The following is a 26233-nucleotide window of genomic DNA, read 5'->3' on the forward strand; positions in this document are numbered from 1 at the left end:
TTTGACTATTTTCTCTATGTAAGTGTCAGATGTGTATTTCATAAAATTATACTTTTGATTAAAATAAGGCAAGTCGTGGTTTGAAACCATGGTTTGACCATTTTCTTTTATTCTTTAAATGCCGATAAGTATATATATATTTACATGTGAATATTTTTTGTGTCTAATCAACATCTGGTTTGAAACAATGGTTTGATCATTTTCTTTAATTTTTTATATGCTGATAAGTATATATGTTCACATGTGATTATTTTTTTGTTTTTAATCAACCATTGGTTTCAAATTAAGGTTTTTTTTCCTTTTTTCTCCAATTTAATTTAGTATGTTCATATGTGATACTTTTTGTTTGTTTTTTTGTTCTTTGAAATCAAATTTCACTATTGCATATTGACACTTGTCGGCATTAAAAAAATAAAAGATAAAGGTCAAACCGTGGTTTGAAACCACGGCTTGACTAGTAAAACCGGCTTGACTAGCAAAACCACCATACAATTAAAAGTGATATTAAGTTTAACTTTTTCACGCAATCCATGGTTTCAAACCACGGTTTGACTTATTTTAATCAAAAATATTATTTTTCAAAAATACCAATCTGACACGTACATAGAAAAAATAGCCAAACCGTGATTTCAAACCACGGTTTCACCATTTTTGTAACAACCCTCAAAAGCATACCAGTTTTGAAATAACTTTTACATAAACACCATTTCTGAAAAATTTTCGTTATGTTTAGGTTGACCCGAGTCCTGATAAAAATTTCCGCTTTCCTTATTTCTTGTTTTTAAACAAGAACTAATTCGCTAATTAGATGTACATAAATATATAACAAGTTAAATGTGAATGAAAAAATATATACGGTTGTGTGTGATCGACTTGGTCTTTGGGTGACTATCCACCCGTGTGACCGGTTCCTTATTTAGCAAACATTTTATTTGGCCCGTTTGAGCTCCCAAAGTTCAACAAAATGGGTAAAAATGTTGATAAAAATGCATTTTTTCTGTTCTTATTTTTTGTTCAATTTTATCGGTCTTTGCATTTATAGTTGTCATTTTAACATGCTGGAATGTATCGAAAGCATTGACAGGAAAACAAGATGGAACCTTGACTGATCAGTAAAACTCTCACCGAGTTGCCTCACCCTAATCTATGTGCCTGTTTTAGTCCGAGTCTAGTTCTAGTAAAAATGTTAGGCTTATACCTTAACACTACCTATTTAACTTAACGTGTAGTTTTCTTAACCAATGTTTAATGAACAAACATTCTTTTAATTGCACCAATGAGTCATTTTATTTATACTTCTAACAACGGTGGCCTCTCGGGAGATTACGCATGGGTCCGTTGTCGCCATCCTCGTCCATAAGATCTCTCACCGAGAAAGCAAACAGAGGTGGAACTTTGCACCACTGTTTATAGCATCCCAAACCAGAGGACACATAACAACATGTGAAAATATGATCGATGTTTACTTAGAGCCATAAATAAATTATTACTGTATTAATATAAGACTACGGTAAGTCCACAATTATTAACTTGTTTTTTAATTTGTATAGAAAAAGAAAAACACTGAATTAATTTGGAGTGTAGGTTGTCATTATTACCAATGCTATTAAGCATTGGTATCATCGCACAAAAAAATAATAACACCCGTTAAGTTAATATGATCTCTGCTGCAAAGCAAAGCAAAGCAAAGCAAATCAAATCAAATCCACACCGATGGCTGCTCTATCAAATTCCTTCGTTTCCAACTATCCAACTCCATTGTCACATGGTACGTACTGTTCTCGATTCCTAATTACCATTATTAATTATCGTCATCTGTTTTATACATGCTACAACATTGTTATTTGACAAAAATGGTTCAATTCATCGTCGTCTTTGATTATCATGCATTAGAACGTGAATATTCTTTCCATATCCGCTTCATGGATATTATGAACGAGATCATTGAACACAAAATGCATTGAATATGTGATAGTTAGTTAGTTAGACGTGTGAAGTAAAAAAGATAAACATTTAACTTAATGGAAATATATTTGATTATTGATCCGACCTCTTAAATGTAGGTTCCAGTTCCTCTCTGAAGTCATTTGACCAAAGCACCAAGTTTTTGGTTGGTCCAAGTCTTGTGGGCAATGTACAATTACACACATCTAAAACTAAAAGGGCACTTTCTGTTCAAGCTCAATACAGGTGATCATCAGTACCTGACTTTGGTTATAAAATACATAACTCGTATATATATATAGTTACGGTTATTTTACTCTTTTTAGTGAAGTACCCGAGTTGTTGTTTAAACTTACAGTGAAAGATCGAGCAGTGGGAATGCATTTGTTGGTGGCTTTGTTCTTGGAGGATTAACTGCGGGCACACTTGGTTTTGTGTACGCACCTCAGGTTACATATATAACACGTTAACCTTCCTTTTGATGTTCGATAGCTTTTTACGCAATTTGCTTTTAATTAAACAAACTATAATGTTGATTTAAACCAGATTAGTAAGGCACTGGCTGGAGCTCACAAAAAAGAATTACTCAGGAAATTGCCTGCTTTTATTTATGATGAAGAGAAGGCTTTGGAGGTACACACACACTTAACAATCTTATTTTTTTAATGAATTTTAGTTGTTTGAAGTAGTTAACTTATTTCATGTTGTTTTTATTTTAGAGAATGCGTAAAAAAACTGACCGAAAAAATAGCTCAACTGAATGAAGCTATAGACGATGTATCTTCTCAGCTAAAATCAGACGATGAGAATTCAAACGATAATGGTCCCGTTGTTTCTGAAACGTCCAAATCCGTTGCTTGAATTTATTTTGTGTTTTGATCATCAAAAAGTTGTTTATTTTTAAATAATATCTGACTTTACTATGTTTTATGTTGTGAATTTGACTTCAAAAATGTATTTGAAGATATGCAATGCTATATACAACTTTTATACATGTGATGTTTTTGAGTGGGTGTTCTATGAGGGAAATAAATTTGTTGTAAGTTGTACCTTATGAAGTGGATGTTGTATTTTTGTTCACATGAGACTTACCACTTCATACACTTAGATGCCATGTGGATATGTTATATGGTTAGTTTTTAATGTTTAAGAAACTGTGTGTGATTGATTATAATACCTTTAACTTGAGTTGCAAACTCGTCTTGTTTTGATTTATTAGAACTCGAGCATGGCTCGTTTCAGCTCTTTTTCCAAATCTCGAGCTTGGCTTATGATTCGTTTTCTCAAACACGAGCTCACCTCGTTTGTTATTTATTAAACAATTTAAATATATATAAAATTGAAAAAACCTTAATGAGCGGCTCCACTTAAGCTCGTGTGTAGTACCATAAATGAGCAAAAGTTCAGCCTGAGCTTAGATGTACACTGTAAATTAATACATAAAAGTCCAAAATACATTAGCTAGGCTCGTTAAGACTCGACAAGCCTAATGAATCTTCCAATATAATGCTTTAGCTTTATCTGAGACTCAGGCTCAACTCAAACTTGATAAAACTTGACTTGTTTCGATCAATACAATCTCCAATATGTTAAACACATCTCTTGAAACTTCTTTAGTTATAACCAATTATTTTCAGTTTCATACAATACAATAACTTTAAAATAGTCACGTTAATTTTGTTTGTTTTACCTTATAAAATGAAATATTAATTAATATTATTGGTGGTCACACTTCTCTACGGGTCGTTAATACAGTTTAATGATTAGCAAAGTGAATAAGTTCCAAAAAAAAAGAAAAAGATAATAATAATAATAATAATATGATGGTTGAGTGGTTCATGTTAGAAACATCATCTTATCTATTTCTCCCGCCACTCATTTCTTCAAAGAATCCAATCGTATATAATCAGCTCATAGATCTGAGTTTTCACTCGCCATGGCTTCGAATGCAGCTCTCGCTTCCACTCGACTCCCCACCGTCACCCGGTATATATCTCCTTTTGTTTTTTTTATATATAAAAATAGCTATCTAGATATGACCTTACTTTAAAACAAATTAAAGGCAAAGGAGATTCATCTTTGAATCCAAATTTTGGTTAATTGCAGAGATCACAAGTAGCGGAATTCTCTGGCCTGCGATCCAGCGGCAACTACGCCCAATTTACCCCTAAGGTTTCGTCTGCATCCATCAAGTAGTGAAAGTAACTATTATTACGCTATTTCAAAACTATAACAATTATTATTGTCTTTGAAACATAACTACTTTAGTTTTGTTGTAAGTATCCCACCCAAATCATCAAAATATGCATATACTATATTATTTTGGTTTTTTAAAATTTGAATTACAAAGCTGTAGGATCAGTGGCTGTTAAGGTAGAGACAGTTGCAAAACTGAAGGTAGCAATCAACGGATTCGGACGAATTGGCCGGAACTTTCTCCGATGGCCAGAAGGACTCCCCACTCGAGGTGGTGGTCGTCAACGACAGCGGCGGTGTTAAGAATGTAAGTCGAAGTCACTTACAATGCTTAATGCAAAGTGTACAAGTCTCCAAAGCTTTATTAATTACTAGTTTTAATTCACCACTTGCTAGATGTGTATAGGCTTCTCACTTGCTCAAGTATGACTCTATGTTGGGCACCTTCAAAGCCGATGTCAAGATCGTCGATAATGAGACGATTAGCGTTGATGGAAAGTCGATTAAGGTTGTTTCTAGCCGAGACCCGCTTAAGCTTCCGTGGGCCAAACTCGGTATTGACATTGTTATCGAGGTACATATTTTTATTTCTCAAAATTTAATTTTTAAGGTTTGTTATCTATAATGTTTTTTTTTATGTAACAACAATCAGGGGACTGGGGTGTTTGTGGACGGGCCAGGGGCGGGCAAGCACATCCAAGCGGGCGCTAAGAAAGTGATCATCACAGCACCCGCAAAGGGTTCCAACATTCCAACATATGTTGTTGGTGTTAATGAGAAGGATTATGGTCATAATGTTGCTAACATTGTTAGGTGTGTTTTTATGCAACTTTTTATTAAGGCTTTCACATGCGAAATCTAACTTTGTGAAATTTTATCGTTTTCGTATAGTAACGCTTCTTGCACCACCAACTGCCTCGCTCCTTTCGTGAAGATCTTGGACGAAGAATTCAGTAAGCATATGATTTTTGTTATTCAAATAATAAATGACTTGTACCGTACAACCAGTTATGCTAACTATTTTCGATTTATCTATAGATATTGTTAAGGGAACTATGACTACAACTCACTCTTACACGGGTGACCAGGTGCTTAATGTTTGTTAATCAATTAATCATGCTCGTATATTGAGCTGTACTAACTGCTTTACGTGTTGTACCTTGTTGTCATGTGATATATATAGAGGCTACTAGACGCTTCACACCGTGACTTAAGGAGAGCTAGAGCCGCAGCATTAAACATAGTCCCAACAAGCACGGGTGCAGCCAAGGCCGTGTCATTAGTGTTGCCTCAACTTAAGGGCAAACTTAATGGCATAGCGCTTCGTGTCCCCACGCCTAATGTCTATGTCGTTGACCTTGTGGTCAATGTTGCTAAAAAGGGACTCACGGCTGATGATGTGAACGCGGCTTTTAGGAAAGCAGCTGACGGCCCGTTGAATGGGATCTTGGCGGTTTGTGACGAGCCACTCGTGTCGGTTGACTTTAGATGCTCTGATGTTTCATCCACTATTGATGCTTCACTGACCATGGTTATGGGTGATGATATGGTCAAGGTTGTTGCTTGGTATGACAATGAATGGGGATACAGGTATGTTAATTATTAGTAAACAAATTATTATTTCAACAATGTTCAACTTTAGGTCAAAATAATTAACTTGATTATGTTAAAAACTTAAAACGTGTGGAAAACAATGAACTGAGTTGACCCAAACAGTTTTCTTTTTTAAGGATATTATTGATGTATAGTTTCTAGAATAAAATGATTAGGAGATTTTATATATTGAAAAGATGCATATTGAGGTCAACCTTTTGATTCAATGGACCGGTTACACACTTGGTCATAATATATGCAAACAAACCTATTTTAAGTAAATGAGTTGAAAGCTTCACTTACTTATTTTAAATAACTCGGGTCAAGGGTTGAAACAAGCATAATAGTGTACAATATTGTTTATAGAATGTATGCACTATAAAAAAAGGTTCAGTGCAAGTCAGGCGTTTGACTTTTTCACTCGCTTAACAAACGCCAGACGACGCAAAACGAGTTGAAAATCTACCCATGTTTGTGATCATGTTTGCTTATCTATGAATTGAGGTCTTTTGTTCTATTAGAAAGGAGCTAATGTGTTTGTCTTTCATTTTGTTGTAGTCAACGTGTTGTCGATTTGGCACACCTAGTGGCGGCCAAATGGCCGGGGGTTGCTGCACCGGGAAGTGGAGATCCGTTGGAGGATTTTTGCGAGACAAACCCTGCCGATGAAGAGTGCAAAGTTTACGAGGCTTAATTATTTTTATTAATTTTTTTAATAATATTTTCTTCTATTTGGAGGTTGCAATAAAATGTCATTGTTATACGACATCATGATGATTTATTTTGTAAAATTAATTAATGTTTGAACTGCCTGGAATTGTCTTTTTTTAAAATTAATTAATGTTTGAACTGCTTGGAATTGTCTAACGTTAACTCCTTCTAGTTTATTGTGGCATACCATTTCAAGAATTTTATAGATGTCTTATTCTTCCGTTTAAACAAATATTTTGTTGCAATCAAACTTGGAAAACCCTTAGAAATTAGAACCATGCGATAAACCGAAAGAAACCCCTAATTTTATCATACCTAATAATTAGATACACTCATCTGAGAAGCCGTTAAGCTAAGTTAAAGACTTCGATTACAATGGTGTTTAACAAGGCTAAATCATCTCCCTCATATGCATGGATCTGAGATCCGGTCAATAGCATGATTCATTTTGTGTAATCTTCAGGCGAGCCTGTGCAACAAGATAAATGGTTGTGGTTGGTGATTTTCGATAATTTTGTATTCGCTTGTTTGCTTGGGTCTAGCAACCCGCTAGAGCTTTGTAAGTTTGCCTTCATGATATAAAACCTTTTAACTTATAAATTTGTTGGTGTGAGGAGTTCATAAGTTACATCTAGAATTTTTTAATATGGGAGAGATCACGAAGATGTTATGGTTCAGTGCCTTGTTGCACATATTAAACAAACATGTGTGTAGACTGTAGACATATAAAATACTTCTATAATTGGACAAGTTGTAGAACCTCCTCGTCAATCAATATTTGATTTAACAATCATTGTACTAAAATAATATATATCATCGGAGTAATAATCATTTCAGATTATATTAACAACAATTTTTTTTGTATTTTTGTACTAAAAAGTACTCTTATTCAAACATAACGTCATATTATATTAACAACATTTTTTTGTAATTTTGTACTAAAAAGTATTCGTATTTTTTTTATTTTAAGATACAATTTCATTTCATGGTAGAAACATAGATATTACATCAACATAGCAGGTAGGCGGGCAACAAGCTGCGCCGCCACCCCTTTCTGAATTGCAAACCCTAACCTGCTAAAGACATACCCTTGCCCCTTTGGAGTCGACACATTGCTATGCACAACCCGTTGGACCCTGGTTAAGAAACGGATAGCTTCCGGTGCCAAGGAGCCAAAGGTATCAAAAGCCAGAGGGACAAAAACATGTTGGTTCTCTTCGCAGGCTTTAGCATGTTTCTCCACCTTCTTCGTTTCAGCCCTTTTCATTGCTTGCCCAGCTACAAACCCATTATCCCTCAAACCAGCTAAAGGAGATACCCCTGTGAGGTTAACACAAGCGTGTATTCGTATTCAAACATAACAATCATTTTATTCTTATATAATCAATAGAAAACGAATATTATGTCATTGCAAATTGGTAACTCTTAGCTACTATTATTAGCAAAAGGTTCACGTTTAATACATTTGTAGAAAGTGATTTTTATTATTTATTGAGATTTGAGAGAGACAACGTATACTATAATACGTGATTACAAAACATTTTATATTAAAACAAAACGTCTAAATTAATGCGTAGTTTTTACAATTCTCTACTTTGCTTTTTATTTTATTTTAACATGTAAAAAACAATACACTAAATACATATTGATATCATAATAATTATAAAATATGTTGGGTTTATAAATAATGCAAAATAAATGTTATCATATATTATCTTCAAAAATAAATCTTAGCCGCAATAACTTCAATACACCCACTAATCTTCCGACACGTGTGTGATGAGAATACTGCATACACACGACTTTTACCGTCTGTTAACGGCAAACGTTAAGTAACCTACCGTGTACCAAGAAATAAATCCAAGGGCTGGGATTGGTTTTCAGTTGGATACAATGAAGGTAATCATGGATCAGGTCAACTGCCAGTAACTGGTTGACACGTGTTCCCGCCTGACATCCATCAATTGATCACCTGGAGTTGCCGGTTGCCAACTACATTGTTTCTTTAAATGCACCTCACTTTATGATACTTCCATTAAACACCCCTAAGGTATATAACTTTTTTACACTTAAATCATGTATGTAACTCCATTCTCCATCAATCACTATTGCCAACTCTATATATTTATTTTCTATCCCCAACACAATCTAGATTCAACTAACGTATAATGAAGAATCAGTAAACCCATTATAGGCTAAGTAGACGGAGTTCTATGGGCATGATGGTGATCTGTATCCAATTGAAGGCTTAAAATCTGTAGAAATGAGCATTGTTCGTCTCGTCACAGGCAAGAGTCTTTCGTGTGACCAACTTTCAGCATGAGAATTAGTAGAAGATTTGATACATGCAAGTGACAATGAAAAGTGAGAGTGAAGAAGAAAACGTCCATACCTTAATCAAAGATCCCCTATTTGTTTCATATGTGGGTAAATGTTATTATCACTGAGTGGGGGCCAATATGTTGAGAATAACCGTTTTCGACTGGGACCCCTCACACTTTTAAGATACCAGTTATATATAATTATAATCCTGAATGATATAAAGTATACGAGCTTACTATAATGTGAGGTACAAAAAGACACATAATTCATAGTATTGAGTATATTTTGTTTAAGAAATGCAATAAACTATAGTCAGAAGAAGGGTCAATTGTCAAGCCTCGTGATTCCACTCTGATATTTAAGTCAAGCACGATATTAATAGTTTGAATAAAGTTGTGTAGTGTATTTGTATTACAAAGAAAGAAGAAGAAGAAGCGATAGGAGCAGACAATATATACTAAAAACCTGTATATGCTTTAACGTTTGGTATGATTAATGAACTGAAGAAACACTAAGTGACCCCGGTAGATTAAGGATAATCTTAGGGTTAAGTAGATGTTTCCCACTAGGGTTAGGTCCGGCAAAGATGGTTATTCTTCTCAACCTGCAAAACAGACACCGTGAGCTCGTCACTGAGAAGGGGGGGGGGTTCCTCCTTGTGACCACCCTCCGGCGTGAGAATCAGACTAGATTACTCTGAATATAAGTGTATATTAAGAGAAATAGCTAGAGACGATAAGATAATATCAGATGATCTCTCCTGATACCGTTCCAAGGTGTTGGAGTATTTATAGCCGAATGTAGGTTTCCAAGCAGGTACAGCCAGCTGTATAATATTCCTTTTCCACCAACTGTGGGCTACGTACGTGCCATGCTGGTGGTTGGTGGGTAGGCAGCGGCTGATAGTGACATGGCCGGCTGTGTACTATTCCTTTTCCACCAACTACAGGCTATGTACGTGCCACGATGAGGGTTGGTGGGTAGGCAGCGGCTGATAGTGACATTTTGTACTGGAGCATGCTCCTCCTCGTACTATTGTCGGTGAGCTGTCACCCTGTGATTGGTTCATGGGCTGCTTTGGTCAGATCTTGTCTATTTTGTCCATACCTTGGCAGGTATAGTACAAAAGATCTTCCAGAAGCATACGGACTGGCTCTTTTGGGCGGGAATATTCCCGCCTTGCTCATTCCTTCTTCAGGTGACATTGCTGAAGTATTAAGAGTTAGTGCCTTATGCGTGTAGCTTTACTGTTAGTGCGGGTAGCCTTCCTTCTCAGCTTGTACCCATAGCTGCGGGAACAGGCAGGGTACTGTACCAAGGGAGGCTTTCTAGCGGGAACAGCTGGCTTACTGCGTGTAAGGTCTTCATTTCTCTGAGCATGGTGGGTCTTGCGGAACCAGTTGGTCTTTGCGCAGACGTACCCCATCAAGGTGTGTCTTGCGGGTCCAACTGGGCTTTGCGGGGACCTACCTCTTCAAGTCCCCCAGTCCATTGTTCTTCTCATGAATTAGTGAGGTGAACTTTTAGACTTTAAGCAAGGGGTTTTGAAAGAGGTTTTTGTTTTTTAAGGTTTTCCGTGGGGATTCTTCCCGCGGTTTTCCTAATGTCACTTGCAAAAATTCCCGACTTTTCTGCCTGATCTTTGGTTATGATGCGGGTAGGTGTTTAACCTCTCCACAAGTCGGGAGCGTTGAGTTTCACTTGTATAGGCTCTCCACGAGGTTTTGGTAGTTTTGGACATAGTGATCAGTTATGTTAAACCACCAATTCCGCCTTGAAGTTTCAAACAAGCTAGTTCTCAACGTTCCCGCTATGCGGAGGTGTTATTTCCCTTTCCGCAAGCACGGCCCATAAGATCCTTCTTGGCTTCAATTCCCTGCAAGTGCTAAGTATGTGAAGGGTTTCGCCTTGACACTGTACCCGCACTTGTCTTATGGTTTTTTACTTCCCAAGGTAAGGGGGTATATTCCCTCTTATTTTTGAGTCTTTTTGAATCTTTTTGAAATTCGAAGAGTTGGTGAAAGGATAAGAACAGTCCAAACTGTTGAAGGGACGTTAGCGTCTTCCGACGGTTTCTTCTGACAGTTTCAGGACATGCAGGAAGTTATAGCGACGTGACATTATATGGTCATTCCAGACGCTTTTTCAGGCGCGTGGGCGCGAGTTTTCGGGCGCGTGGGCGCGAATTTTACGGCACGCGTCCTTACGGCACGCGTCCTGTCGACAGCTGTTGCCAGCTTGCTTTTCACGTGTCATCTTCTCATTGCTCCTGCGCTTTCCTCTCTCCTCCGCATTAAATTCATCGCATTCATTGCGATGAGTATATAAAGGGAGGAAATGATGCATCTCAACTCACACTTTCACTTCCTTCTTCTTCTAAGCGATTTCCGGCGAATACTCTAACTTTTGTCGAGCATTCTCCTGAAATCGTTCTTCTTTCCATCCCCAACATGTCTTCCCTTCACGATCCAGAAGTCACCGCCGAAGAGTCCGACGTGTATATCGAGAACCCAACATCCACTTCTGACAAGGACGATAAGAGTACTGCTGGCGGGTGCCAGTGTGCTCTTTCCGTCGACCTTTATCAGTACATCGTCAAGAAGTTCATGCTCGAGCCTTTCGAGCCTGAGTTTCCTGAGCCTCACCAGACGGTGTACGATGCCCCCAAGGGCAAGATAGGGGTGTATGCTGCATTCTTCATCTATGGGAATCTCAGGTTCCCATTGACGAAGTTTGTGTACCGTGTATTGGAGAAACACGGTGTACACTTGACGGAGGTACACCCAATGGCGATCGCCAAGATCCGCCATTTTGAATGGGTGTGTCTCATTCTGGGTGTGGAGCCCCGCGTCGACCGCCTGATGACCTTCTACTCTTGGAGGTGCATCCAAGGCTGGTACACCTTAGTCACTCGGATCAAGAGTTTGAAGATCTGTGCTACCGAGCGCAGTCTTCGGTCTTGGAAGCGGGAGTTCTTCTATATCTCTGCCCGTGTCGTCCCTATTGCGATGACATTCAAGAACGGGAGAGCACTCCCCAACCTTCACGCCTCCAACTACCAGGAGGCGGAATGGTTTACCAAGATCTCCCGGATCCAGACTCCGGTTTACCGATTTGCGGAGTCTGGGATGGTGATGCTCGGTATGAGCCGGGTGTGGAAAGGTGCTGGGGCAGAGGCGCCACAGATTCCCATCGTCCTCGAATACGGTTTGAACTCTATCCCTTACGGTATGCTTCATATTATTTGCTAATTTAGGGTTTTTGTTCTAACCATTTCTTTCTTTTTATTTTCAGAGGGAAACAACTTGCAGTCGCTTCTGCAACCGCGTGAGAGCAGTGGTCCCGCTCGGCTGGGTACTCGTGCTCTTGATGAGAACGAGTTGCCCATCCTGGAGCAAACGGCGGATCGGTTTGTGGAGGTCTACCCGCCAGGCCACGAGATTCTGAGCGCCACGCGGCCAGGTAAGGGTTTCTTTAACCCCCGCCCTCTCCATGCTCAAACCTCTGCTGGAATTCCTCTAATTTTGTCATCTTCTGATGAGGAATCCGCAGATGGTCCTTTCTTCGTGAGGAAGAAGAAGGCTGCTGGCGCGAAGGGTAAGTCGAAGGTTGCTTCCACTGCCGATCAGGGGAACCGGTCTGACTCGGAGACCGAGAGCGAGGAGGCAGTGGGGAACCCTGGTGATGGTGAGACCACTGTTCCGGAGGTTGAGACAGCTGTCTCCTCCGGGCAGCCCAGTACGACGACGGTGACCGGCATGAAGAGGCCGGCTCCATCGGGTTCGTCCCCGCCTGTCAGAACCTTCAAGCTCAAGAAAACTCGTAAGTATAAATTATATTCAGCTTAACTACATATCTTTTCGCCATCATACTTATATATCTTGTCTTCGTGCAGGCGTGGATGCAACCGCATTCCAGAGTGGAGCGAGAAGGAGCATCTCTGGACCCATGAAGGTAGGTTTGGTCAACCTACCCGAGGCGATGACCCAGGCGGCTGCGCCTGTTTGCAGCATTGGTTCAGTTGCTCATCCCGTTGAGGCAACTGTTCCAACTGTAACATCATCTCCGCCGGCTGTCAGTGCCATCTTTACGGAATCCCTCACTGAGCCGGCGGTGGTTTTTCCTGCGGGTTCTTCCGCAGCGACGGCCACGGTTGTGAGTTCACCTCCAGTGAGTTCACCTCCGTTGGTTTCTACCGCAGGGGCCTCTACAATGCCTCCTCCGGCGCCGGCGACTACGGCCGGTCCCTCAGGTACGTTCAGGGTTGGGGCTTCTAGCCTATCTTTGCCTCCTTCCCATCTCCTTGACCTTTTGGATGGATATCCTTTGGGTTCAGGTGATGGGTTTGGTGCCTATCGACCTGTTGTCGACCCTACAGGTGCGTGGGGATATTTTGGCCTTATCCCTTTTATCATCTTTTTTTTTAACTGTTTTTTTTATTGCAGTTCGTGATTCCAACGAGGTGTACGCTCCTCGGTGGAGTATCCGCCGGGGAACGACCCTCCGGACTGCTGCGGATTGTGTCGAATGGGCACGCCACGCCGCCCCAAGTGGTGCGTTGGGGGAAGCCATGTCCAGCTACCAGGAGGGTAGGCTGACGAATGAGCTTCGGATTCTCCTTGCCCGGATGCAGCCGCGCGTCGAGTTGCTTTGTCGTGAAAACGACAAGTTAAAGACGGCGCGTAGCCAGGAAGTGGCTCAGGCGCGGGCTATCCGGGAGGAGAACAGGAGACTTGCCGCCATTGCTGCGGAGAAAGAAAAGGCCTTCAAGGCCCTCGAGGTTGAAGTTCAGGCCCGGCTCGAGGCCCGTTCCAAGGTTACCTAAGCTGTTAACGAACAACTTAGGTTGGCTAAGGAGACTGCACGGAACGCAACCGAAAGGGCCACCAAGGCTGAAGCTGTTGCTGAGCCTCTACGCACTGAAGTTGAAGAACTTAAGGCCAGATTAGAGAAGCTCCAGCAGGCTCATGATGCCTTGGCCATGGAAGACGCCAAGAAGCTCCAAGAGATCTTGGACCAGAGGGGCATGCTTGACCACACTGAGCGTAAGCTGAAGGGCGTTGAAGAGGCTGCAGCTAAAGATGTGTTGCTTGCCAACCTTACTAAAAACGAAGCCGAACGCGCCCGTGATGAAGCTCAAGCTGCCCTCCAGGAGGCTCTGGTCACCAAGGAGTGGCTTCTACGAGAAGCGTTGTCGCAGGTATGCGTAGTTCCGTAGTTTCTTCACGCTTTTCTTTATACTTAGAAAAGTTTTTAATATATATTTTTATTTTGTAGGTTGTGCATCGGGTTCTCACGAACACATCCTATGACGATGCTATGAGCGCAGCCCTCAACGCTTCTCATGAGGATGGGGAAAAGGCTGGGTTCCTGCTTGGTCTAGGGTTTGTTGAACAAGGCATCCCGCCTTCCAACTTCCCTCTTTATGACTTGGATACTGAAGCTGCTTATGACCAAGCAGTGAATCAGTATGCTGCCTTCCCGCATCCGGTGGTGGGGAAGGTGAACGAGATTGCTGCTGATGATGATGGGCTAGCTATTCTCAAGGCTTTCCTTGAACCGCCACACTCAACTGATGGTGCGGGTTCAAGCGGGAGTGGTCCTGAAGCTTGATCCTTTAGATCCCTTCCCACTGTTAGAATAGATTTATATTTTTGTATGCGGGTATATGCCCAGCAATTCTTGTAATATTTGAATTTTGATGGAATATAAATTATTTGTTAATGCCTTGCCTTGTAAACCTTATATGTTTCGTTTCACGCATATTTTAGTTTAACTTAGCAATTTCTTGAGTACTTTGGATAAGTTAACCTTTCAACGTGGCAGATAATAGGTTAAAGTTTTGCTTCCTCTTTCGTGATTATGCGGGTAAGACCGTCACTTTCACTTAGTAGGATGGCTAAACTTTACCTCTATCTGACCTGCGTGAAGGTTTTCCTCATCTTTTCTTTAGAAATTTTTACCGTTTTTATGCTTATGCGGGTTTTGTTCACACGCAACGACTTACTTCTTTTCACACTTATTTATGCGGTGAATACCGGCATATCAGTGTGGAAAGTTCATAAGTATAAAGGTAAGGCTATCAACACAATGTGATAAAGGAGAATCATTTCCATTAGAAGTGGCTCTAAGCCTTTTCTTTACAAGTTTGGAATTGATCTACATGTAACATTTGCGTAATTGAGCTCCATTCCATGTTCTTGGGATGGGGGTGCCATCGAGCCTTTCGAGCCGGTATGCGCCCTTTCCCAAAACTTCTTTGATAATGTATGGTCTTTCCCAGACCGGGGCCAGCTTTCCTGGGCGCTCTTGGTTCGAAGCCTCGTTGTTACGCAATATGTAGTCTCCTACATTGAAGTTGCAGAGTTTTACCCGCGTGTTGTAGTATTTTTGCATTTGTCGCTTGTAATTCTCTTCACGCGCTGCGGCTAAGTCTCTGCGTTCTTCGGTTAGCATAAGGTCTAACCGTCTTTCTGCATCATTGTCTTCTGGCTGAGTCAAGACCCTTGGTGAGGGTAGACCAATTTCGACCGGGACCATGGCTTCAGTGCCATAAGTGAGGCTGAACGGGGTTTCTCCCGTACTTGCCTTTTTCAGCGTTCTGTTTGCCCAAAGGACGTGTGGAACTTCGTCCACCCAGCCGGATCTGTGTTCCAAGAGTCTTTTCTTTATGCCGTCGACGATGCTCTTATTTGCTCTTTCCACCTCACCATTACCATGCGGGTGCGCCACTGAGGTAAAGGTGTGGGTGATTTGAAGTTCTTCCAGCCACTTTTGTAGCTTCTTGTCAGCAAAGTTGGTGCCGTTATCGCTCACCAAATTCTGTGGAAGTCCAAAACGACAAATAATAAATTCCCAAATAAATTTTTTGATATGTTTTGCGGTTGTTTGGGCTAAAGGTTTTGCTTCTATCCACTTGGTGAAGTAGTCGATGGCTACCACTAGAAACTGAACGTTCCCTGCTGCTGTGGGAAATGGGCCTGTCACATCGATGGCCCACTTCTGAAATGGCCATGAAGAGGTGACTGGAACAAGTTCATTCTTCGGGCGATGCGTGTTGGGTGCGTAGAGTTGGCAAGACCTACACTTTCTGATGTATGCCAGCGCATCCGTATGCATCCCCGGCCAAAAGTATCCCGCGTTTTTTAGCTTGGCTACAACAGCGCGTGGACCTGCGTGTACTCCACAGATGCCCTCGTGCACTTCCCTTAGGAGGTAGCCAGCATCTTGGTTGTCCACGCATCTTAGGAGTGGGCCAAGAAAATTACGTCTGTAAAGGATGTCATCGATGAGTTGATAGTTCAGTGCTTTACAGCGTATTTTTCTTGCCTGTGTTTTTGACTCTGGTAGTATACCCGCCGCAAGGTAATTTATTATTGGTGTCATCCACGTTTTTGTGCCGGTTTGGATGACACAGATTTCCTTGTGCGGGACTGATGGTGCTCCAAGGAGTTCAATGCGGATGTCCTTTCCCAAGTGGGTGAAGGCTAATGATGCAAGCTTGCTTAACGCATCCGCAGATTTGTTTTCGCTACGCTTGACGTGTATGACTTTACAATCGTTAAAATCGCGCATAAGGGTTTTTGCTTGTGCGAGGTACAGGGCCATTGTGTCGTTCACGGCCGTGTCCCGTTTATTTGGTTGGCTACTAACATGGAATCCACGTGGGCTTCCAAGTTTTTCACTCCCATCTTACGCGCAATTCTCAGCCCGGCCAAGAATGCTTCATACTCCGCTTCGTTATTCGTACTTGGAAAATCCAGTCGAATAGCGTAAGTGTATTCTTGGCCTGCTAGGTTGGTTAGTTTCAACCCTGCGCCTGAACCCTCGTTGTTGGCTGCTCCATCAGTGTAGAGTCGCTAGACATCATCGATGTCCTGTGCTGGAGAGGGTTGAGCCTCCTCCTGGCACTCTTTCTCCCGCGAAGCGGGGACTTCTGCATTAAAGTCGGCCAAGACCTGGCCTTTTATGGCTGGTCTTGGCTTGTACTTTATCGCGTATTCTCCCAATTCTATTGCCCATTTGGCTAGGCGTCCTGACAATTCGGGTTTGCCTAGAACGTTCGCAAGTTTGAAGTTTGTGAGAATGGTGATTGGGTGACCTTGGAAATATCGTCTTAGCCTGCGTGAAGCCTGTACAAGTGCTAAGACTAATTTTTCCAGGGTAGAGTACCGGGTTTCTACGTCTGTTAGGACACGGCTAACATAGTAGATTGGCATCTGGATGCCTTTTCGCTCTACTAGCAGGACTGTCCCGGTTGCTCTATCTATGGCGGAAAGGTACAGGATTAATTCCTCCCCCGCTTCTAGTGCTGTGAGCGTTGGGAGTTCGATCAAGCGTGACCAAATTTCCTGAAAAGATGCTTCCGCTTCTGGTGTCCAGCGGAAGTGCGTTTTCTTTAAACAGTTTCTCAATGTTGACACGAATGGGAACGACCTATCCGCATGGTTTGTCAAAAAGCGGTTAAGTGCGACTAGTCGTCCATTCAGTGTCTGAGCTTGCTTGATGGTAGTAGGTGATTCCATTTTGATAATGGCTTCGACCTTTACAGGGTTCGCTCTGAAGCCATCTTTAGTAACAATGACTCCTAAGAACTTCCCTTCTTCCATCCCAAAGGAACACTTGCTCGGATTGAGCTTCATGTTTATCTTTCTGAGCGTGTTGAAAGTTTCTTCGATGTCTTTCAACATCGCTTCTGGCTCAGGGCTTTCGATGACCAAGTCATCCATGTAGACTTCCAATTTCCTCCCAATTTGGGCATGAAACTCTTTGTCCATCAGGCGTTGGTATGTGGACCCGGCATTCTTAAGTCCGAATGGCATCATTTGATAACAAAATGTGCCATCGGGCGTCCGAAATGCGGTTTTGTCCTGATCGTCAACGGCCATGTGGATTTGATGGTACCTCTTATACGCATCAAGGAAGCATTTAAGGCGAAACGGTGCTAACGAATCTACCTTAAGGTCAATTTCGGGTAACGGGTAACAATCTTTGGGGCATGCTTTGTTTAAGTCTTTGAAATCTATGCACATGCGCCATTGTTTGTTAGATTTCGGTACCATGAGGGGATTTGCAACCCATGTTTGATATCTGCTAACGCGTACGATGCCCGCTTCAAGGAGTTCCTTGACTTGGGTTCTACACGCGTTAGCTTGTTCCGCCCCCATTACTTTGCGCTTTTGTATGACTGGCGTAAAAGCCGGGTCACACTTGAGCTTATGCTCTGCCTTACTTCGAGGTACACCAGTCATGTCAGCTGGTGTCCACGCGAAGATGTCAGCGTTTTTCTGTAGTAAGCGTTTGAGTAAGGTGCGCGTAGGATCAGTGACTGTTGGGCCAATGGTAACAGCCTGGTCAGGGTATTTGCCATTGAAGGCCCATTCTTCTGGTTCGGTGATGGTTGGTTTAGCCATCTTTGGTTTGGGTTTAGATGAGACAGATGAGATGCATACCTGGGGAATACCGGTGATCATCGCTACACCCTCAGCTGTTGGCCATCCCATCATGCCGTGGACTGAAGATACCACGGCATTGAATCTTGCCATCCCATCTCTCCCGAAGAGAATGTCGTATGTGTGGTGTGGCTTCCTCATTACGACAAAGTCCACGTCTTCTGTGCGGGAGTGTTTCCCGTCCGTGAGAATGACGGGGAAAGATAGGATACCCAGGGGGGTGTTTGTGCTGCCGTCGAACCCTTCCATCGAGGCGTAGACCGTTTCCAGGCGTTCCTTGTCTTCGTCGTCTAGCTTCTCGAATAACTGCCTGTACATAACCGTTGACGAGGCGCCGTTGTCAGCAAGAGTGCGGGAAGTGATGTAGTGCCCCAGCTGGCTTTTGATGACGATAGGGCCTTCTTTGCTGGGTCCTCCTGGCACTCGCGGGAAGCGCACCTCAGCTTCCTTCCACGCGCATGGTTCTGTCGTTCGTCTTTTTCTTCCTCTGACGTTACTATGAACCATGTGGATGCTGATGTCAACGGGCTTTCGTCCGTTGCCTTTGTATCGGTTATCATTCCTCCCTCCATTCTTGATTGATGCCACAAGGTGTGTAAGTTTTCCATCCTTGACGAATGTTTCGACAACATCCTTCAAAGATGTACACTCCTCGGTGTTGTGGCCCTTTGTCCCGTGGAAGTCACAGGATTTGCTCTGATCAGCATTGTGGCGCTGCCGGATCATTGGAGCTTTTGGCCATGGGAGTTTCTCGGTGGCAAATATCTCCGTGACGCTTTTGGTGAGTGGCGTCCATCGGGGGTTTCGGTTTGATGGGTGCGTGTTATCCCTTCCGCCTAATAGAGGGCGAGAGCTGGATGAGGTGTCAAAGTTTACCCTTGACTGCCAAATGCCTAGCTTCCTCTTTTTGTTTAGCCAGTCGGTCCGGACGTTGTTTTCTCTGGTCCTTTGCGTGTAGAGATTTGTACTCTGGGGAAGATTCCGACCTAGTTGCTTCTCCGTTTCGGCAAAGCGCTTGGCTGCCGTCATGATGGCATCCCATGTGGATGGCATGCCGTCTTTACCCGTCAATGTGCGGATAAGCTCTGGGTATTCGGCGCCTTGGATGAAAGCTGCGCGAACAAGATCTTCGCTTATGGTGCCCAGACTCAGCTTCTTTGAGTTGAAGCGAGTGATGAAGTCTAGCAAAGATTCATCCTCCTCTCTAACGCAGTTGAGGATCGTCCACTGCTCTTCAGTATATTTTCTCTGTTGACTGAAGTGCTGGCTGAACTTGTGCTGGAAGTCCGCCCAATCATAGATGTGGTGGACCGGTAGACGATCAAACCATGCCCTGGCCGCTCCGACCAGCGTCATCTGGAACATATAACACCACGTTGGTTCCGTCCAGTTGCTGACGGTTGCCCCCGCTATGAATCTGTTCAAGTGATCGTCTGGGTCGGATATGCCATCATAAGTGCCGATGTTGGACATCTGTTTGGCACTCTTCGGGGCGATTGCTTCCGCAATGTCCCTTGCAAACTTGGACGTTCCCGCATTTGCAACAGTCGGTCTAAAGGTTTTGGAGAAGTCACGTGAGTTTCCCCCCGCGTTCCTCGGTTTGAAGGTTTCTCCAAAATTCCTTCTCGGTTGGAAGTCCGTTTCTTTGCGCTTCCCTTTCGCCCTATGACGAGGGTTTGCGTCGCTGTCGGACTCCTCCCAATCATCGTCCAAGTACTCGCAATCATTGCTCGTGTTGAGCTGTTGTCGAGTACTTACGAATTCGTCAGCCTGTTGGAGTGAACGCAAACGTTCATCCAACTCCGCTTGGAATTCCTTCTGACGTGCTTCCGCCCACGCTTTCACTTGATCAAGTGTTTGGCGGGGGAGCCTTGTCTGTTGCCTCTCCACCTGGGTATCAATGAATCCCAGGGGAGGATTGTTTACTGCACTTGCCCCGGCTTGGGTAACCGGGGTAGTGTTCGTAAAATTTGTGTACTCGCCGGTGTTCCCCCCAGTAGCTGGGGTTTTGGTTACCGGGGTTTCTTGGTCACTCGCTGGCCTTGGCACCGGAGTAACCTTAACCATCTTTCCAGAGGTTTTGAAAAAACTGAGAAAAATTAGTTCTAGCTTTTATGCACGGATGGATAATCTTAGGGTTAAGTAGATGTTTCCCAAAAGGTTAGGTCCGGCAAAGATGGTTATTCTTCTCAACCTGCAAAACAGACACCGTGAGCTCGTCACTGAGAATGGGGGGGGTTCCTCCTTGTGACCACCCTCCGGCGTGAGAATCAGACTAGATTACTCTGAATATAAGTGTATATTAAGAGAAATAGCTAGAGACGATAAGATAATATCAGATGATCTTTCCTGATACCGTTCCAAGGTGTTGGAGTATTTATAGCCGAAGGTAGGTTTCCAAGCAGGTACAGCCAGCTGTATAATATTCCTTTTCCACCAACTGTGGGCTACGTACGTGCCATGCTGGTGGTTGGTGGGTAGGCAGCGGCTGTTAGTGACATGGCCGGCTGTGTACTATTCCTTTTCCACCAACTACAGGCTATGTACGTGCCACGATGAGGGTTGGTGGGTAGGCAGCGGCTGATAGTGACATTTTGTACTAGAGCATGCTCCTCCTCGTACTGTTGTCGGTGAGCTGTCACCCTGTGATTGGTTCATGGGCTGCTTTGGTCAGATCTTGTCTATTTTGTCCATACCTTGGCAGGTATAGTACAAAAGATCTTTTTCAGAAGCATACGGACTGGCTCTTTTGGGCGGGAATATTCCCGCCTTGCTCATTCCTTCTTCAGGTGACATTGCTGAAGTATTAAGAGTTAGTGCCTTATGCGTGTAGCTTTACTGTTAGTGCGGGTAGCCTTCCTTCTCAGCTTGTACCCATAGCTGCGGAAACAGGCAGGGTACTGTACCAAGGGAGGCTTTCCTGCGGGAACAGCTGGCTTACTGCGTGTAAGGTCTTCATCTCTCTAAGCATGGTGGGTCTTGCGGAACCAGTTGGTCTTTGCGCAGACGTACCCCATCAAGGTGTGTCTTGCGGGTCCAACTGGGCTTTACGGGGACCTACCTCTTCATGAACTAAGACATATTAACGTATGTGTTGTTACCCAACTCAGGTGATACATATAGAAAGTTGTTCAATACTTAACTAGTTTAAGTAAAAAACACTTATACATTTTGTTTTAACTTTGACATATAAGGTGATTGACTCCTTTTTTTTTCCCACAAAACCTAGTATGCGTTATGTACAGATATTTATATGTTTCTCTATCTGAATTTGATCCCCATATGTATTGTGTCTTTAATCCCCATTGTTGCATTCCAGTAAGGTTTATTATTATTATTTTTTAAACTATAGTTTTAGTAAAGTATAGCTTAATTGTAAAACAATTAACTTATACATACATAAATAATAACATGACATAAAATCTTAATTATAGTTTAGTAGACTCAATTAGTACCAATCACATGCAGTTGGTCTTCTGGTTTAATGACATGAGGGTGATGGTTAAAGCTTGGGATCTTATGGTATATAATTTGAAGGTAACTCAATGGTATTTTCCTACAGTGGATGATTCAGTCCAGAAGTATTAAAATCAAGATGTTCTATCTTAGAAAGACTTGTATGGGTTGTTAGAAAAAAGTTTGTATCTATGGATGTTGGTGAAGTTTTGAAAAAAGAAGAAGAGTGAAATTGCATTGTAAGAAAAACCAAAGGGGAAAAACGTAAGACTTGAAACACAGATACACACACACACATACATAGAGACAATTAATTACTCGTTTTCATTTCATACATGAATGATCCTTCGTTCTTTCAATTTCAATAAGTTGGTTCTCGTTCTCGTTGTGGAATTTGGGGTTTAAATAAATAATAATAATAATTATATCTTCATCATCATATTTAGGCTCTTAATTAATCTTAAATCAATCACGATCTCGATTCATTATATCCATTCATGATCCGTCGTTAACATATATATATAAATATTCGATTATTCAGGTTTTATTATTGCTCTTGATTTCCTTTATCCAAAGGGTTTATTAGGTCAAAATTCTCACCACACGTCGATCCAGGTTTGCCTATACATCATCGTCTTTAGATCATCCAATTCATACCATCACCGATTTCATTTTCATTTTAATCCGATTTCGCTTTAGATTATTATTATTATTATTATTATTATTGCTTTTTAGGGTTAGTTATTCCAAATTAGGTCTACCGCCGTTCGTCCTTAGATCTTCGGATTTCACGGATTTCATTTATATTTTAATCCGATTTCGCTCTAGATTATTGCTTTTTAGGGCCAATTATCCAGAATTAGGTCAAAACAGGTGTATCGAACCAGCGATTTAGGTATTCGCCGTGTTTGGATCTTCGAATTGTTGCGATCACAGATGGTTTGAAAGCTTTGAGAACCTGTAGTGGAAGTTGAAGTGGATTTAACGGTTATTATTATAATTTATAACCTAGCTGCTGTGTTGGTGATTGGTTGAAACTGGGGGTTTTATGCATTTTGAGAGATACCCTGGCTGCAGGAACTGAACTTTCACCTTATGCGATGTTAGAAACCGGTTTCAACAGAGATACTAGTATGTCAACTGGAGAAGATGTGAGCTCTGATCATTTAAAACAGATGGTGGTCCGGAAACCTCCCAGGCATATATCGGGGGGTGTTCGACATAGTATGAGCACTGCAACGCTGCAATCTCCTCATACTCAGGTAGTATAAGTTATATTCATGATAAATACCATGTTATGTTGTTTTAGGTACGTTATTAGTTGCGTAGGGTTTAGTTTAGAAAGATTTCTTATTTGAACAAATTATCCGCTTATTGTGGTTTCCAAAAGCAGATACACACTTTTGAGTGTTTGGAGGAAACAATGGTTTAGTTTACAAGTTTACTCATAGGATGATGTAATCTTTACATTAGTTTGTTTTTTGGATTTCATAAGTGAATAGTGGCATATGTTAAAAGTAACGAATATACTTCCCGTGCAAGTTAAGTCTTCGTATATCTTTATGAAACTCTTATGGTCTTCCTATTAAGCACGTTTATAAAATACTAAATCTAACTTGATGGCTGAATTCTGCTATAGGATTTTGGCGTTGGGATTGTTGCTGTTAAATCTGTTACAGATGTGAAAGCTGAATATTTGCCCATGATTCGATCGGGAAGCTGTGCAGAAAAAGGACCAAAACAATATATGGAAGATGAACACATATGTATAGATGATCTTCTTCAATATTTAGATGGAATAGAAGGTTTCCCTTCACCTGGTGCGTTTTATGGGGTATGTGTTCATTTTGCCTTTTTAGGTCAACTTTGGTCAATGACAGCTAGCTTATAGAAACTGCAATCATTAATTTGTTGAAATTTATGTTTTTTGATAACAGGTGTTTGATGGGCATGGTGGTACGGATGCTGCAACTTATGTTAGAAAAAACATATTAAAGTTCATTATTGAGGACTCTCAGTTCCCTGTATGTTTAGAAAAGGCGATTCAGAATGCGTATGTGAAAGCTGACCATGCTTTTGCTGACAATGCATCTCTTGACATATCATCAGGAACCACCGTCTTGACTGCACTTGTATTTGGAAGGTATGTGAACTTTCTCTTGCTTTTTAGGGGTCATAATTATACTTGAATCTCTGTTTTAGACTCTTAGACCGGTCAAATGAGATCAAACTGAAACGGGTCATTCTTAGTACAAGTCAAACAATATTATCATTTTTATTTTTCTTAATAACTATTTTCATGTTATTATGATGACAGAAAGTTAACAATAATAGTATAACCATAATGAACTAAGTCAAAATGGGTTTCGTTTTAAACGAGTCATCAGCAGTTTTGACCCTCAAATACCTTTTTTTATAACCGTGATAACCAAGCTTCGCCACCGATATCCAGTTAACTAATAGAACTAGATTAACCGTAGCTTATGCTGCCAGGTGGTTTCCAAGAGTTCAAGGGGTTAAACCCAAAAAACAGGGGAAGCTGGATTCAAATTTTAGATCTCTAGTAGATTGCTTTTAGTTTATTACTAACGATGCATTAATTATGTCATTAAAACACAACTGATGAGTACCTTTTTTTCCGCTTCTGTTTTTTTGGATTAATGTTAGGCCTGTAAGGTTACGTGTTTGTGATCTTCCCGTCACAGGTCCGAGTCATGGAGACAGTTTCCGTGCAATTCGCAAGGGAAAATGTTCACATGGTGCACCAGGGCGGCTTATCACTTACTAACAATTTCTTTTCCAAATTTCATCGATTTTAAACTATTAAATTAGATTTTTTTAATTGGAATTCAAGTTTCTGTTGAAAATGATTTTAGTTTACATTCTTAATTCTTTGTTTGTTTCTGACAGAACGATGGTAATTGCTAATGCGGGCGATTGTCGGGCCGTATTAGGGAAACGAGGTAGAGCAATTGAACTATCAAAAGACCATAAACCGAACTGTCCATCCGAAAGGCTAAGAATAGAACAGCTCGGTGGAGCCATCTACGACGGTTACCTAAACGGTCAACTATCAGTGGCTCGAGCCCTCGGTGACTGGCACATGAAAGGCCCCAAGGGATCTGCCTGCCCCTTAAGCGCTGAGCCGGAGTTGCAGCAAGTCCAATTGACCGAAGACGATGAGTTCCTCATCATCGGGTGTGATGGCTTGTGGGACGTAATGAGCAGCCAATGCGCGGTCACAATAACAAGAAAAGAATTGATGGTTCATAACGATCCGGAACGGTGCTCAAGAGAGCTGGTTCGTGAAGCCTTGAAAAGGAACACGTGTGATAATTTGACGGTCATTGTTATATGTTTCTCGCCAGACCCGCCCCCACGAATTGAAATACCTCAGACGGGTGTTAGGCGTAGTATATCGGTGGAAGGGCTGAATTTTCTGAAAGGCGTATTGGACGGTAACTCATGAACATGGCGGTGTTAGTGAGTGTATGACTTATTATTATTGTTATTTTTTTGGGGATTAATTTTCTGAATTTGTTATGTACATTGTTGTTTTATGGATGGATAGGAGGATTCTTGACTGTTAACCCATTTGTAAATATCCCATGGTTTGGTCTTAAATTTGCATTGTTATTTTTTTACCTCGAGTTTATAATGTGATAGTTAACTGTAACATGTAATTTGATTTCATGTAACCGTGGCATATACCTGTATATAAAAATTGTGTATAAGAAGACTGTAAGTTTATGCATACCATGCGTGTGTGGGAAGGAAGGATGGGGTGTGACTGAGAATTGAATCATGTGATGACACAACAATAAAACAGGACACTTGAACAATTATTTTGATTTTTAGTTGGGCTTAGTTTAAATAAATGAGTTTGATTCTGTTTCGGTTGGACCTGCGAGCGTATTTGTGGGTTGTGTTAAGTGTAAAAACCTATGGAGTCACGTGTTGGCATGTTTAACTTATTTGCTTGCGCTTTTATTCTTTTTAAAAAAATACGTCTTATTTATTAACTTAATTATTTTTTTATGGTATAGTTTAAATATAAAAAAGCAGAAAGGATTACATACTTTGGACAAAAGTAAATAAAAGAGGGTAAATTTAGACCTAATTACTTTTAAAAAGAATTAGAAAGTAGTTTGTGAGTTTAGAATTGTATAGTATTACTATTAATATGCCTATAAAATTAAAAAGTGTTATTTGGGTTAAACGTGTCATATATATGCGTGATATGCTTATAGGTTTTGGTTTTGTTTAACTTATCAACCCGTAAACACGGCTGTTTTAAACAAGTAAAGAAAGAAAAGTCGTGTTTTTAACACCACTTTAATAAGCCCATATTGTTTGGGCTTATTTAGTGTACTATTATTAAAAAAAAAAAGAGAATATTATTAGAGAAATAAAATAAATTTAACATAACATATGTGACACTAGTGTTCCCATAAAGTATCCGTATGCACATGGTTCCATATTAATGGAGTTTTGACTCTCTTAACTTATATTGTTTGGATCTTCACCTTTTTCAATTAAAAAAGAAAGAAAACATAGCT

At 41.3% G+C, this 26233-nt stretch overlaps 2 protein-coding genes across 2 annotated transcripts; both read left to right on the forward strand.

The window, feature by feature from the left end:
• Positions 1 to 4398: 4398 nt before the first annotated feature.
• On the forward strand, positions 4399 to 6524 carry LOC143629399 (glyceraldehyde-3-phosphate dehydrogenase GAPB, chloroplastic). Its single transcript, XM_077098687.1, has 7 exons — positions 4399 to 4447; positions 4547 to 4714; positions 4793 to 4953; positions 5032 to 5093; positions 5179 to 5228; positions 5324 to 5730; positions 6292 to 6524. The coding sequence occupies exons 2-7, from the start codon at positions 4574 to 4576 to the stop codon at positions 6425 to 6427; spliced, it is 957 nt and encodes a 318-aa protein (XP_076954802.1). The 5' UTR covers positions 4399 to 4447; positions 4547 to 4573; the 3' UTR covers positions 6428 to 6524.
• Positions 6525 to 22471: 15947 nt separating this feature from the next.
• Positions 22472 to 25148, forward strand: LOC143629409 (putative protein phosphatase 2C 27). Its single transcript, XM_077098694.1, has 4 exons — positions 22472 to 22936; positions 23314 to 23508; positions 23612 to 23817; positions 24585 to 25148. The coding sequence occupies exons 1-4, from the start codon at positions 22775 to 22777 to the stop codon at positions 25141 to 25143; spliced, it is 1122 nt and encodes a 373-aa protein (XP_076954809.1). The 5' UTR covers positions 22472 to 22774; the 3' UTR covers positions 25144 to 25148.
• The last annotated feature ends 1085 nt before the right edge of the window (positions 25149 to 26233 follow it).

Source organism: Bidens hawaiensis, unplaced genomic scaffold, assembly GCF_021521415.1.
Source record: "Bidens hawaiensis isolate Kalapana, Puna unplaced genomic scaffold, B.hawaiensis_p1.1 tig00000459_1, whole genome shotgun sequence".
In the NCBI taxonomy this organism is placed as follows: Eukaryota; Viridiplantae; Streptophyta; class Magnoliopsida; order Asterales; family Asteraceae; genus Bidens; species Bidens hawaiensis.